General features: G+C 41.1%; 1 protein-coding gene across 1 annotated transcript in view; it reads right to left on the bottom strand.

The window, feature by feature from the left end:
* LOC138965954 (serine/threonine-protein kinase Sgk1-like) overlaps positions 1 to 1751 on the bottom strand; it is a 60700-nt gene extending 58949 nt beyond the window's left edge. Inside the window, exon 1 of the mRNA XM_070338038.1 lies at positions 1644 to 1751. Within this exon, the coding sequence (XP_070194139.1) occupies positions 1644 to 1751 (108 nt within the window). The remainder of the gene's footprint in view (positions 1 to 1643) is intronic.
* Positions 1752 to 16663: the final 14912 nt, after the last annotated feature.

Here is a 16663-nt window from a genome sequence, read left to right as displayed (position 1 = left end):
AAACACACACACACACACACACACACACACACACACACACACACACACACACACTAGCGCGAACGCACGCGCACACACACTCTCTCTCTCTCTCTCTCTCTCTCTCTCTCTCTCTCTCTGTGACCAAATATATTGTTTTTTGCAACAAGCAGAGCCAAATGATCATGAGGTAATTTTAAAACTGTGTTAATGAATATTTACTGTTCCAGCCGTTACACAGACACTCCAATGTACAGGTACAATTAATCAACCCAGATGTTTACTTTTGAGGATGTGACATAAATACAAAACGACAATATTTATTTTCGCATCTTCATATGTACGTATATTTCATATTCACGTGAAGATATATACTATATCATGGTGACCTTCCCAATGCAGAAGAAAAACACACAAATGAAGGACTGTACAGGAATGGTCAATCAAAGCAACTTGCGTCTGTGTGCGTCTGCGAAATATATATGGTTTAGTTAAAGAGAGAGAGAGAGAGAGAGAGAGAGAGAGAGAGAGAGAGAGAGAGAGAGTGAGAGAGAGAGAGAGAGAGAGAGAGAGAGAGAGAGAGAGAGAGAGAGAGAGAGGGGAGGGCGTAGAGCGGGTGAATGTGTGAGTGTGTCGGGGGGGGGGGGGGGGGTAGAAGGGGGAATAGACGGGGAGAATGTGTGTCTGGTGGGAGAGACTGGAAAGGGGTGGAAAGAGAGAGAGAATGTGTGTGTGTGTGTGTGTGTTTGTGAGTGTGTATGTGTGTGTGTGTGTGTGTGTTTGTGCGTGTGTGTGTGTGTGTGTGTGTGTATGTGTGTGTGTGTGTGTGTGTTTGTGAGTGTGTATGTGTGTGTGTGTATGTGTGTGTGTGTGTGTTCGTGTGCATATGTGTGTGCTTGAATGTGTGCATGCTTGCATATATTTGCGTAAGTGAGCATGCGCGTGCGTAAACTATAATTTATTTTGGTGCGCGGGTGTCTGGGTTTGTGCATACGTGACTATCTGTCTGTATGAGGGTTTTCTCTGCTGTATGTCAATGTTTTCACATTTGCACACCTGCATCCGCGGATATCTGCCCTCTGTCGCAATACTAAGTCCGTAAGTCAATTCGTCAGTGTCATCATGCTTCTGTATGTTTCCCGCTAAACAGAAAACAGCCTATCCAGCTGCGGTGTGGTGTAAGGTTAAAACGCAAAGGCAAAAGGAGAAGTCTTTCGTCACATCATTAAAATAGCAACAAGCTGCTAATTACAGCGATGAAGACAGTGCCTTCCGTCAGCGGGCTGTAAACAACATTACACATAATTATCTTGTAGAAAACTGTATACATGATAAAACGCATGCTCGCATTTATGCACGCCTGCATGCACGCACAAAAGCACACAATCACACACACAGGGAGAGAGACTGAGAGACAAAGACAAGTAACACACACACAGATAAACACAGAGCACCTGGGGTGATGTTTGCGAGAAAGTAACAACTGGGTAGGAACCAATCAGCGCTGTGTCTAACAGGTTAAAACCTCAAACAAATCTCAATCTCTCGATTTGGTTGGAATTATTATTTTTTTGAGATTTCAACCCATACGAACGAATGCTCGGGTCTGACCTAGTTCAGAACTTTCTCGTGCATACTGCCCCAGATCATCAAACCCGTCTTACCTTCTCGTGGAGGGCGTGGAACTCGTTGTACCTGCGGAAGATGAACCAGGACTTGCCCCCCGAGTTGACCACCACCTTGTACACCTGTTGAGGCAGTAGACGAGACATGGCGTTTAGAAAGCGTTTTCTTGACGATAGACCCCGTAGCTTCCGACCCACCAGAGTCCTACTACTGCTGCCACTGGGGGGACTAGTAGTAGTACTACTACTGCTTAGGTCCTCCATTGTTAAACACAAAATGTCAATAAGCACTTGTTGGTTTCTGTCTGTTCACAATCACTGTAGGCAGTAGAAACGCTGCTACTGTTGGTTCTAGCTGTTATATAGAGGTCTCCATGGTAACGTTTTCAAAAGAGAAGTTATTAATGTCGGTCTGTTCACAATCACTGTGGGCAGTAGAAACGCTGCTACTGTTGGTTCTAGCTGTTATATAGAGGTCTCCATGGTAACGTTTTCAAAAGAGAAGTTATTAATGTCGGTCTGTTCACAATCACTGTGGGCAGTAGAAACGTTGCTACTGTTGGTTCTAGCTGTTATATAGAGGTCTCCATGGTAACGTTTTCAAAAGAGAAGTTATTAATGTCGGTCTGTTCACAATCACTGTGGGCAGTAGAAACGTTGCTACTGTTGGTTCTAGCTGTTATATAGAGGTCTCCATGGTAACGTTTTCAAAAGAGAAGTTATTAATGTCGGTCTGTTCACAATCACTGTGGGCAGTAGAAACGTTGCTACTGTTGGTTCTAGCTGTTATATATATAGGTCTCCATGGTAAAGTTTTCAAAGAGAATGTATTAATGTCGGTCCATTCACAATGACTGTAGGTGTTTCGTGGTGCCTCTCTTGTACACTTTTTAAGAAGTAGAAACGTTGTTACGGTTAATACTGTTTATTATATTGGTCTCCATTGTAAAGTTTTCAAAGAGAAGTTATCAGCGTCTGTCTTTACACACAGTCACTGTTTGTGGTTTGTGATGTCTCTCTTGTACACTTTTTAAGAACTAGAAACGTTGTTACTGTTGGTACTGTTATATACAGGTCTCCATTGTAAAGTATTCAAAGAGAACTTAAAGGCTGACAAGCGTCGGCGCTGCGGGAAGAATAAGGAGACAGAGGATGGCTTAAAGCGGTGGTTCGACTCTTTCCAAGCACGCAACACACCTGTAAACGGCCCAATCCTGTGTCAGAAGGCGGAACAGATTGCTGCCCAGCTGGGCCGCTCTGACTTCAAAGCTATACAGATGGGACTTGAGAGGAGGGGGTTTGAACACGATGCCAAGTTTGACGCTATGGGAGGGGAGATCCCTGACCTTTTGCGCAAACAGCCCATGGATCAGATGACCATAGAACAATGCCTCGGCAAACTGTGATGTGCGATACATGTACATATTCTGAATCGTTTTTATTTGTCATTAAAATGCTTTTGGTAAAGTTTCAAAACGGTTGTACGGTGTAATCAGTTTAGCTTGTATGCGTGCGTCGGTCTTCTTACTTTTCGTTACTGATGGACATGTTCAACACATGTTCAACACGCAGCCGTTTATTAAAAACGCCGCTTTATTAAAAACACTTTTGTTCGGTCCCAAGGTGTTTTTTATAAGCGGCGACTCCTGATACTAAAACTGAACAACCTGGGTGCTCTCTGTGCACAGTTGTATTTATTTTAACAATTAATGTCATAAAAGACCCTGGTGCCTTTTTCGGAAATTAATTCATTAAAAAAATGCCAACTCGTCGCAACAGGTTGTCAGTGTGTTGATGTTTGGTATGTGACCAAGTGGAGGGATGGTCTGATCCCATGTTAAAGCCTGGCCAGGTCTGAGACTGTGAGGCGAACTGTTTTCACGAGGCGGAGTCAGCCTTTAACAACTCACAACTATTAATAATATTGTGATCTTCCCAACACAGGCGAAGCTTTCAACACAAGTGGTTCATTATTCGTCACTTGGCGGTACAGTGAAAGCTTTGAGAGTGGGCCTTTAAGTGTCAAACAATCACATCGTTTTTCTCGGATAAGAACTATTTTCACAAGGCAGTGTTGGTCTTTAAGTGTCAAACAATCAAATTGTTTTTCTCGGATAAGAACTATTTTCGTGTCATGAGTTGTTGATGCTTTTTTCGTATCGCCTCAAGGTTCTGAGTGGTGAATAAAAACACCACTTGTACGATGACTTTACAACTCGCAATCAAATGCTTTTACACGAGATTTAAACGCAGCAGAGCCAGTGGCTATTCAAGAAGAGAACAACGATCTGTATTCTATATGCATTTTAAAAAAACCAAAATATATATAAAAAAAAATACAGAACAGTTTTTGTTTTAAACGTTAAAAATCCGCCCGTTCAGCAAGTCTTGTCGAAATTGTTAGAATTAAACAATAAACGCTCCCAACACAAATCATTGTATTTATCTATTTATTCACCTTTCTCTTTGGCCACCAAGAGCATCAAAGCAATACAATCTTCTTCTTCCTCTTCTTCTGCGTTCGTGGGCTGAAACTCCCACGTACACTCGTGTTTTTGCACGAGTGGAATTGTATGTGTATGACCGTTTTTACCCCGCCATTTAGGCAGCCATATGCCGCTTTCGGAGGAAGCATGCTGGGTATTTTTGTTGTGTTTCTATAACCCACCGAACTCTGACATGGATTACAGGATCTTTTCCGTGCGCACTTGGTCTTGTGCTTGCGTGTATACACGAAGGGGAATAAGCCACTAGCAGGTCAGCACATAAGTTGACCTGGGAGATCGAAAAAATCTCCACACTTAACCCACCAGGTGGCCGCGGCCGGGATTCGAACCCTCGACCTTCCGATTAAGAGGCCGACGTCTTACCACCCCGCCACAGCGCCCGTCGGCAATACAATCGATTACGCATCCTTTCTTCTAAAGGTTAAGACAGCTTCAAGCTAAAACGGAAGAGAAGGTTAGACTAAAACTATCAAGTTCTTCTGAACACGATTTTTTAACTTCAACCGGCAAACCTACGTGTTCAAACTGAACTTCAAAACTACAAAGGTCTTCGTCTACTTTTGTTTCCAAAAATGACGGAACTGTCAGCAAATGTCAATACAACCATTGTTCGCAAACAGGATGAAGGAAAAACCCTTTTTAAACAATTACTCCGCAGGATTATTCCAGACTCCCGTGGAACAACACGCACAAAATCAATAGGCCCTGATTCAACTAAACTGTCTTAGAGATAGTTAAAGAGCACTGTTTTGTGTTTCAAATCGAAGACTTGGGACGCAAGGTTTTTCCCAATAATCATAGAAGAAAATGACAGTCTCCGGTCAGGCTTTTGCATGGAATAAGGCCAGACCTCCACTCGGTCACATACCCAAAATGACAGTCTCTCCGTGCAGATTATAGACAGATCGATTACAGTGTCCAGAAAAAGGAAAGTAAACAAACGAGTCTGGTGAGCGAAATCACAATTTGTTCTGTAAGCAGAACCGATTCCTTCACCAAAAGGTTATTCTGGATAATTAGAAAGTATCATTAGTACGCTATGGGGAATCAGGAAAGAAGAAGTCATCTCGATGAATATTCTACAAAAGGTTAAAACAAATCGTTTGTATGCTTGTGCCACAACCCTCGTAAAATTTTATTTTATTAGTTTAGTTTAGTTTAGTTTAGTTTAGTTTAGTTTAGTTATTTATTCATTTATTTATATCATTTTATTCTATTCTATTCTATCTTTATTTTTTTTATTTTTTTTTATTTGACTTGATTTAATTTGATTTAATTTGATTTGATTTGACAAAAGGAAAGTCACAATCTACATCAAACATTAGAACTGTTTCAGTGGCCAGGGGTGACAGATCCTCCGTAATAACTGGCAGGTCAAATTAAGAGGCACGAGTACTCCGAACAAGCAAGGTCATCTCGAATAGCTATCAAGTCTACATCTATAAGTAGAACCGTTTCCGCGAACGAAGCTACGCAATTTCACCCCGAACAACGAAGAAGGGAAATCATAATTATAATATGTGCCCATAAGCACAAAATAATCAGCAATCAAGCATCGCAAAGGCCCCTCGAATAGCTGGAAAGCAACAAATCAGAATCTACACTTGTAGACCAGAACCGCTATAAGTTATCAAACAGCTTAACTGACGCTATCCTGGATAACTAACCAAGATATATTAAGACATTTCCATTCGTAAGACAACGTAATGTCTACCTACAAAACTAGAAAGGAAATTATCTGTTTAGCAAGGAAACTCACAATATAAACACATAACTTATAAGCAATGCCGCTTTGAAAGCTTTTCAGTCATCATTCCCCGCAATATCGTTCACAAAACTACTAGCAAGACAAATTACACTCTATACGTATGAGCAGCCGCAAGCAAGTCATGCACTACAACACTGCCTTGATTAGATAGCAAGCAAAAATACCCTTTCTTTAATCAATCAAGCAGCAACAGCATCCCAAATAGTCACCAACAGAATACCACCCACAACTAAGAACATACACTCCAGATGATTCAAGAGACCTTGTTTCTTCTGCTTTAGTGGGCTGCAGCAAAGAGACCCTCTTCGGGTTAATAATCATAGCAAGACCATTTCGGATCATTAGCAAATATACAAAATCACGCCTCTTTCAGTAATGAGAGAGCGCAATGTCAATGAAAATCTTCGCAGATAATAACTGCCCGTGGCCGGTTTTTTCCCAGATAATCGCCGCCTGAAACTGGTTAGCACAAAAAATCACCACCGGTTAGCACAGAAAATGACTGTCTGTGTACTTACGACTGCATTCTCAATCAAAAACGCAACGAAGCTTCGTTAAATGTGGAGCCCAAACTATAACTGTCACGTCATCTGATTCTTATCGGTAGCGAAAGCCAGTATTGCCATCCCAAACCAATTCCACTTCCCAGAGTTGCAGACAAAAGTCTGCAATCGTTGTCTGACTTTTACTGATCTTTGTCATGAACTCTATCACAATCTGATTCCCCATAACTATCTCTCAAAAACCTTGTTAGAATTCCATCTCACTCGCAAACCATATCTAACTTTTCGCTCTGATAATTTGCATGGACATTGGCAAAATCTCTACAATATTATACGGAAACTGACTCCTACTGATAAAGTGGAATAATGATTACCGAGAAAAACTTGTTTGAATTCAATCTCACACACACACACACACACGCATAAATCAAAACTTTTCCCTCTGATAATTTGCATGAAAACGAATAATATCGCTGCAGTATTACACGAATTCGAACATTCCGTGTTGACAATCATTTTCCAACGTTGAAAATATGGAACTAACAGCGTCAGCGTCTCTCAAAAGAGAAGAGCACAGAAATTGGATCTAGGCAGAATGATCAATATTTCATGGCTGCGCGTCCGTTTCCGCGTCTGGAATCACAGAGTCAAAATAATACTGATTTTCCCGGTGGGAAATATCTGGGTCAGTGCAATCAAATCACATACATCACAAGCACGTTTGAACTTCGTCGACGGAAAACTTCGTCAATGGCTGTTCTGCACTATTTCCCTGATCGTTGCTGTCATTTGAAGTCGGGTTAAATCCCTCTCGCGGTTTAGCTTTCTTTCGGCTATGTTAGAATTTCTGCCATATAAATACCACTTTCTGTTTCTTTCTTTTATATTTAATCATTTATGTAGTTTTGTTTTTATTTAGTTTCCTAACGGGTGTAGACAATTCCACTCTAAAAACCCTAAAAACTTACACAATCCGTACAAAAGATCACAGTTAATTTTATATAAATTTGTGTGGCCAAATTTCAACTTCACTTCGAAAACACACATTTTTTACTATTGAGGATTAAAAGTCCCAAAACTGACCCAATCCGGAAAACAGATCACAGGTAAATGTAATAATTAAACTTTGTGGCCAAGTTTCAACTTCACTTCTTAAGGCTGCCCTTACTTGAGCCCTAAGTTGACTTCGCGAAAACAGTTTTACCGAAAATTCAGTATCAAAGCTTCGTGCAGTCAGCTTCGTAAATTAAACTTCCCGAAGTCGCCTTCGTCAAATTTATATTACGCTATACATCTAAAAACCTTTGTCACCGACAAAAACAACCTTTTATTACAATTGAACACGACGTAAAGCAACAAAGTGTGTCACTGTGAAGGTGACACGCACAAAACGGCACAAAGTGTACAGTCTATGGCAGCCAGCACGAGGGTTCTTCACTATTTTCTCACAATGCAGGAAAAAAGAGAAGAAAAACAAAGACAGGAAATGCTGTCTTTCAAGGCACACTCCTTCTCTTGAAAGCAGTTCGGTTCAACAGAACAATACATGTGAAAAGACCATCCTTCCACTTGGTCACATACCCAAACTCCACGCATTGGCTGCTTCCTGTGAGGATTTTGGATGATTTCTTTAAAACCACAATAGGCATTTAGAAGACTTTTTTTTTTTTACAAACTCCACTGTAAACAAAGAGCCCCCAAGCTGTTCATGTTTGGTATGTGACCAATTGCAGTGATCAACTAATCTACCGTAAAATCCGGGCCAGAACGGAGGTGGTGCGCCGAACTGTTTTCATAAAAAGGGGTGTGCTTTTATTTAAATGTCACAGAATGAGGGTATACATGTCACACACTAAAGGTGGGAAGCGCAGTGCAGAAAGTTTGCAGTGACACACCACCAGAAAACAAGACTGCTTGCTGACAGTGCAAATAAACTAACAGGAACTGCTGGCTGTAAGCGCGGATTACTACTGACACACTGGGTCAAATACAACACATATCTCGTCAGTCTCCAAGTGTCATCAACCTCTCTATAGCGGTGCAGCAAAGAGAGAAACTTGGCAACAACTTGTCAGACCGACCCAACAGCGACTGACGCCACCGCCAACAGTTTCTAACAAAATAAGCTGTGCTTTATTCATACACATCGCTCAAAGCACAGACCTTGAATGTTTGTTTTGTTTTGTGTGTTTTTTTCTAAAAAAAAAACATATTTATATGTTTTTGGAATCAGCAAATGATGGAAAATAAGATAAACGTAAATTTGGATCGTTTTATAAATTTGTATTTTTTTTTACGATTTTCAGATTTTTAATGACCAAAGTCATTAATTAATTTTTAAGCCACCAAGCTGAAATGCAATACCGAAGTCCGGGCTTCGTCGAAGATTACTTGACCAAAATTTCAACCAATTTGGTTGAAAAATGAGGGCGTGACAGTGCCGCCTCAACTTTCACGAAAAGCCGGATATGACGTCATCAAAGACATTTATCAAAAAAATGAAAAAAAACGTTCGGGGATTTCATACCCAGGAACTCTCATGTCAAATTTCATAAAGATCGGTCCAGTAGTTTAGTCTGAATCGCTCTACACACACACACACACACACACACACGCACACACGCACGCACATACACCACGACCCTCGTTTCGATTCCCCCTCGATGTTAAAATATTTAGTCAAAACTTGACTAAATATAAAAACGTTCCCGTCAAAAACAACCTTGTTATACGAGAGAATGCCGACAACAAGCAGCGTTTTGCTTTGAGAGACTAATTTCTGCTTCCGCAAAAGCAAGCCAACGACTCTTAAAATTATTATCAGAATGGCACATGGTAAGTTGAGTCTCGGGTCAATACCAAAACTTTGAGTAGCGGCCGTAAACTCTAATCGAAACATCCACAGACTTACTTACTATCAGAGCGGTAGACAAACTTTAGCTGAAACACCAAGACTATCTTCAACTTATCAGACAAACTTATGCTAGACAAACGCAAAGTGACTCTCAGTCCAAGACCAAAGCAATCAGTATCGGAAAAGGGTCACCAAGACAGTCACAGGCTAGATAGAGCGGTACGCAAATTTATGCAAGTTGACTATATTGGCTTCTGACCCAAACTTTGAGGAGTGGTTAACTTTTTTTATCAGAGTGGTTAGCAAACGCAAGTTGACTTTCGGTTCCAGACCAAAACTTTCAGCAGAGAAAAACTCTCACCAAGACTCTCACAAACACTTCAGAGCGGTTGACAATCACAATTCAAGTTGAGTCTTAGTTTAAAACCAAAACATTGAGGACAAAATCCCACCAAGACCACTTCACAAATGTATCACAGTTGTACACAAACAATCGTTGAATTACTCGGTTCCAGCCCAAAACTTTTACCAAGATTCTCACACGCTTATCACTGAGAGCATTTCACATACACTCGTTGAGTCTCGGTTCCAGAGCAAAGTTAAGAGTGGCGGTAAACCCGGCGCCGGCGCGATTGAAAGTTAGGCTTTAGAGCAAGTGCCGGTAGCAGTTGGTGAGGTTTCCTCCCCTTCTCTGGCATTGTCAGTTCCGCCGCGTGCTGTCCACCAATACCACATCAGCGGCGCCCCACGATACCCGCCGCCGCCAGCCCTACAACAGCGACGACATCATCTACGGCTGCGTCGATACTACAACCTCTGAATTCTACTTCTGCTGAGCTGAGAAAAAGGGGTTCAAACCGAGTAATGACACTTCCCTGAATCTGAAACATGATTTTCATTTTTTATTTTATTTTTTTATATAAACGTAAGCCTGCAATTTGTTACAATTAATCTGGACGCATTAAACAGCTGGTTTGTTCCTCTATGGCAGAGTCGACACTGCTAATACTTCTACTTCATTCTGCTTCCACTGGGGTGAGAAACAATGTTTAACAAGTAGAGGTGTAACGGCGAATGATGACACTTTACTAAATCTGACACTTGACAAAATTGCTTCTGCTATTAAAAGAAGTACAATGTGTAAAAACTAATCCGGACTACACGCTTTAAGAAGTTGATTCGTTTTCTCGTTACAGTGAAGTGAAAGTTGAAAGAGAGGGTGGAGATGGCTCAAGTCTTGTCAAGTCGAGACGATGAGGCTGACAGAGGTAATTTTGTCAAGTGTCACATTTAGTGAAAGGCCAGAAAATGTACCAAAGACGTGTCACAAAAGCTTTCTTTGTGTGTGTGTGTGTGTGCGTGTGTGTGTGTCTGTCTGTGTGTGTGTGTGTGTGTGTGTGTCTGTGTGTCTGTCTGTCTGTGTGTCTGTGTGTCTGTCTGTCTGTCTCTCTCTCTCTCTCTCTCTCTCTCTCTCTCTCTCTCTCTCTCTCTCTCTCTCTCTCTCTCTCTCTCTCCTGTCTGCATGTCCTGTGTTTATTTACCAACGTCAAAGATCCAGTTTAATAATATGTTGACGCAAAAGACCGTGTTTTTTCTTGAGCAGCTTTGGGAGGGGGGGAGGGGGGAGGGGGGTTTAACAGAGTACTGAACGACTGACCATTGGACATTTTTCCTTCATTAGCAAAGTTGATTAGGAGAAGGCGATAATGTAACGCTCTGTCCGCCTATCCTTTAATCAGGTAAATGGTCAGTGACTCCTGGCGATGCTGTCGTACATTTTTAATTAGAGAGTTTAAAACTAAGACGCAATTCCGAAGCGAACGTCACTTTCACTTATGTACAGAGCAAATATATCGTCTTCTTTGATTATAACATCACTTCGTGTCCATGGTGTTAGATGATCCATCTTAAAGATCAAATCATTCGCTAGCGTCAAGTCAAGTTATGATGGTATTTAAATTGTAACATTTCACGCTCACAAAAACAACCACGCTCACAAAAATAGTGTTTGTTTAGAGAACAAGAGGTTTTTCTTTGTACACTGTTCTTTTGTTCTATTGAATAACACACTGACTAAAATAAATTCTTTGTAAAGACATAATATTATCGATTAAGGGTATACGATACCGTTATTAGTATGCAGTCTGGCGGTGACCTTACAAGTAGTTTTCTGCTTCTCATGACGAAGTAACCGCAACAAATTTCGTTATCGAAAATCTTTGTCAGTTTTTATGAGACATTCGGAAGAAGTAACATAACTTTTACGCGACACCATCATTTGAGTTATGACGTCTTATCTAACACTGATTCGCATATATGACGTCAAAGATTTTACTTTGAAGGAGAGGGCCTAGACGAAACGTCTTGGTTTGTTTATATTAGCAAAATCTAGATCAGCACTTTTGAGGACGTATACGGGAACGTGTACGGGTAACGTCATCAAATCTAGTTTTTACGTCACGCGTTTACCAAGATCTGCAGTCTTGGTGGGAGCAAAACAACGTGTGCATTTGGAACATTGGAGAAAAAAGTGAGTCACGGGTGACGCAATATCTACACGTACACGTACACGAACAGGTCTTTGCTACAGGTTCGACCATCTAGAACACTGTATTATTAGACGATGTCGTTTGTTATAAATAATGATTAAAAATTTTTTAAAAACATACAGACTTAGATCTCTGACGTCAAAAGCCAAAGTTTGAGAAGACGTCCTCACGTGAATAATGGCGTCACGTAAAAATTCTTAAACTTCTTTTACATGTCTCCCGAGGAAAAATTAATGACAAAGAATTTTGAAAACGAAGTTTGTCTCGGTGACATATCAGAAGAAGAACTGATTTTAAAGACGCCGCGGGGCAGTGTATGTATCCGTATTGTATACCTTTAAACGGTTTTTTTGGAGAGAGTCAAAAGCGAGAGTTTTAAGTGCATCCGGGATCGCGCGCATGCTCCATCGAGCGCATTTGAACATCCGGAAACGTTCTCATTGGGTCCGTTTCGTATGAGTGTTCTGCGTGACATAGTGTGAACGACAGCCGACTCTTTCCGTGACATTTACTGATGTTAAATATCTTAGCGGATACATACACTCGCGATAAGAACACTTATCACGAAAGCAACTATATCTATCATCACCTTTTTACATTTAGTCAAGTTTTGACTAAATGTTTTAACATAGAGGGGGAATCGAGACGAGGGTCGTGGTGTATGTGTGTGTGTGTGTGTGTGTCTGTCTGTGCGTGTGTGTGTGTAGAGCGATTCAGACTAAACTACTGGACCGATCTTTATGAAATTTTACATGAGAGTTCCTGGGAATGATATCCCCGGACCTTTTTTTCTTTTTTTCGATAAATGTCTTTGATGACGTCATATCCGGCTTTTTGTAAAAGTTGAGGCGGCACTGTCACACCCTCATTTTTCAATCAAATTGATTGAAATTTTGGCCAAGCAATCTTCGACAAAGGCCGGACTTCGGTATTGCATTTCAGCTTGGTGGCTTAAAAATTAATTAATGACTTTGGTCATTAAAAATCTGAAAATTGTAAAAAAAATAAAAAAATTATAAAACGATCCAAATTTACGTTCATCTTATTCTGCATCATTTCCTGATTCCAAAAACATATAAATATGTTATATTTCGATTAAAACCAAGCTCTGAACATTAAAAATATAAAAATTATGATCAAAATTAAATTTTCGAAATCAATTTAAAAACACTTTCATCTTATTCCTTGTCGGTTCCTGATTCCAAAAACATATAGATATGATATGTTTGGATTCAAAACACGCTCAGAAAGTTAAAACGAAGAGAGGTACAGAAAAGCGTGCTATCCTTCTCAGCGCAACTACTACCCCGCTCTTCTTGTCAATGTCACTGCCTTTGCCACGAGCGGTGGACTGACGATGCTACGAGTATACGGTCTTGCTGAAAAATTGCAGTGCGTTCATTTTCATTCTGTGAGTTCGACAGCTTGACTAAATGTTGTATTTTCGCCTTACGCGACTTGTTCTTTTTGATAATGGCTTTGCTCCGGTCGGTTCGTGACTCAACCGCGAAGACTTGCGTCATCAAGTTCCATTATCTCTGTTTCTGTCTCTGTCTCTCTCCCTTTATCTGTCTCGTTCTCTTCCCCTCTCTCTCTCTCTCTCTGACTCTCTTTTTCTCTCTCTGTCTCTCTCTGTCTCTCTCTGTCTCTCTCTATCTGTCTCTCTCTGTCTCTGTCTCTCTCTCTCTCTCTCTCTCTCTCTCTCTCTCTCTCTCTCTCTCTCTCTCTCTTATTGTTGATTCTTCCTGTCTCCATCTAATGAGTCGTCATTTTCGCTAAATTCATAACCACGCCTCCTCTACTGCGCTATACACCAATCTGCCCCCATATCCTGCAAAGCGAATTCTGCTGTCCATGGAACTCAGTTAGCCGTGAAACCAAGCGTCACTAACACGGCTGAGTAGCCACTGTCTGACCAGCGTCCATCTGAAAGCCTTCTTGACACCCCGCCAGACAATCTGACGTCATCAGTCGTTCCAACATCCGGTGAACCTTCCCTACCATTCATGCGGAGGGTTATCCTTGGCACAAAGGGTCAAAAATCCAAAAAATAAGCCCTTAAAAAAATATGCCCGTATTTTTGAAAATATGCCCATATTTTTGAAAATAAGGCCTTATTTCTATAAATAAGGCCTTATTTTAGAAATGAGGCCTTAAATATTTACAGCCATAAGGAAATAAGGGCATAATGAAATAAGGCCTTATTTCTGTTAAGGCCTTACTGAAATAAGGCCTTATTTCTGTTATGACCTTAAAAAAATAAGCCCTTAAAAAAATATGCCCATAAAAAAATTAGCCCTTAAAAAAAATATGCCCATATTTTTCTGCGCATTGCTACTGCGCATCCGGACATTCGAAAGCGCGCACAAACTCGCCTCTCGTTCAAAACATCCGTCATAACATCGAGCGGATACAGCATGGCTTCACGCATTCGAAAGCGCGCACAAACTCGCCAAAACCCCAATTCTCTCGCAATTTGCAATTTCAGCACAAATTCTTCTAAAAAATTCATCACGATCTCTGAACCCCCGCCATGTTTCTTATGAGATCTCTGCGCATGAGCGGCGCAGCCGAATTCTATTCAGCTTCATGATTGGTCAAAAAAAAAGGCCTTATTTTTTTATGCCCTTATTTTTTTATGCCCATATTTTTTATGCCCTTATTTTTTTATGCCCTTATTTTTATTAAGGCCTTACAGAAATAAGGCCTTATTTCTCGTAAGGCCTTATTTTCAAATAAGGGCTTATTTTTTTATGCCCATATTTTTTTAAGGGCTTAAAGATTTAAGGCCTTAATAATGAAAAATAAGGCCTTATTTTAGAAATAAGGGCTTATTTTCAAAAATATGGGCATATTTTAAAAAATAAGGCCTTATTTTTTTAAGGGCTTATTTTTTGGATTTTTGACCCTTTGTGCCAAGGATAGTATGAGGGTGTTCATTGTACGAATTTTTTTTCCTCTTGTAATTTTGTGTAATTTTTTTTTTTTTTTTTTTTGGGGGGGGGGGGGTGGGGGGGTGGGGTCGTTAGGGGATTCGGTGAGACCCAGATATTGATCCTGTGTGGGAGTGGGATCAGATTACAGCGCAAGGGTCACTTTCACTTTCCTTCTCTTATATTAATTTCTATCACCATTATCGGGTGGTGACATTTTTGTCACGGCTGCAGACATCAATCACAGGCAGACGAAATTGAAAATGACGTCATCTTGGTCTGAACTTGGGTTGTGTACGACAATAGCAGTTTAAGGGCAGGCGTAATGATCGCTCAATAAAACTACAGTCGAACCTATCTATAACGGCCACCTAAGAGACCTCCAAACAGTTGTCTTTATAGACAGGTGGTCGTTATGAAAAGTAGCATTATATAAAGGGGGGGGGGGGGACTCGTGGGGGGCCTTTTGGGTGGTAGTAATGGACAGGTGGTCGTTATCAAGAGGGGGTCGCTAGGGCAGGTTTGCCTGTATTCACATAGTGACTGCTGTTACTGGACGTTTTCCGTGACGCTCGCACGCACTGTCGAGTTTTATATACGTGTTTATACCTTTTGAAACGTTCTTATAATACCAAAGAGACTTATTCGCACTTTTGCCAGCTTTGCACATATCACTATATTGCAAAAACAGAGGCGGACTTTGGTCAACTGACATAAACATTCAGTAGATGAAAAAGAGAAGCAAAAATAAGTCTGTCAGCATTTTGCGGACGGGTTTTTACCTCACGAATGTGGTTGGCAAGCAGGCAAGCCGACAGACAGATGGGTGAGCGAGAGATGATGATTATTATGGAACTTTGTTTTACACGGATAGAGGTCTAAGGCTTCGCTGTTTCTTACAACCTGTCCTTAAAAAAAAAGAGAGAGAGAGAGAGAGAGAGAGAGAGAGAGAGAGAGAGAGAGAGAGAGAGAGAGAGAGAGAGAGAGGTAGAGAGAGAGAGAGGGAGAGAGAGGGAGGGAGAGAGAGAGAGGGAGCGAGAGAGAGAGAGAGGGAGAGAGAGAGGGAGAGAGAGACAGACAGACAGACATACAGACAGACAGACAGACAGAGACAAACATGCAGACAGACAGATAGACAGACAGTGAAAGACAGAGAAAGAAGTGGGGGAGAGAGAGCTGATTTGAATTTTGAGTAAACTTTACAAAAAAAATACCCCTCCAGAAATTACTGCCAAGATAACACGTAATCCTCTCCAGTCATCTATACACTAGCTTCGCTAATGGTTTTCTCAACTCTACCGGTTAAAGCACCAATACATAAATCACAATCAGGCTTGAAGTTCGATCTTGCTGTTACCCATCAAGCCTCATTAGCGCCACACTCACGCTTCCAGTCTAAGCCCCATTCCCCTCCTAAATCTTCACGTGTGGAAGATGGCATCACGATGAGGCCAACGCTGAACGCCCACAGCGACAACAAAAAGGCTAATAAAACACGCGCTTTGACTACTCGATGAATATCCGTTAATTTGTTCACAACGGCGTCACAAGCTATGAAAAGATCGCAGACCTGAATCTGCAACATCAGCAATCTTCTATATAAGTCCGACAACGACAGCCATCTATTTCCATTAACACCTGATCTGACTGTTTGTTGCCGACAGCTTATGGCTGATGCGAATATAAGGAGGCAGAATACTCTGTGGCTAAACCGAACGTGGAAAACCCAGCTTAAACGTTGGTAGGTCTGCGGATTACTTTATAAGAAGCAATTTCCTGTCTTTTAAAGCCTATGTCTAGAAACGCTATTGGGTATTTGTTGTACCTTCGTCAGGGACAGCATACGTACAGACTGTATTCTTAACGGTCTCTGGCTTCGTGAAAGGCACAGCACTTCCCGTGTAGACGATTTGGCTCACCAACTCAGACCTGGCCCGGACTTACC

Source organism: Littorina saxatilis, linkage group LG5, assembly GCF_037325665.1.
Source record: "Littorina saxatilis isolate snail1 linkage group LG5, US_GU_Lsax_2.0, whole genome shotgun sequence".
In the NCBI taxonomy this organism is placed as follows: domain Eukaryota; kingdom Metazoa; phylum Mollusca; class Gastropoda; order Littorinimorpha; family Littorinidae; genus Littorina; species Littorina saxatilis.
Note: the sequence above shows the minus strand (reverse complement) of the source record. Positions and strands in the feature narration are given on the sequence as shown.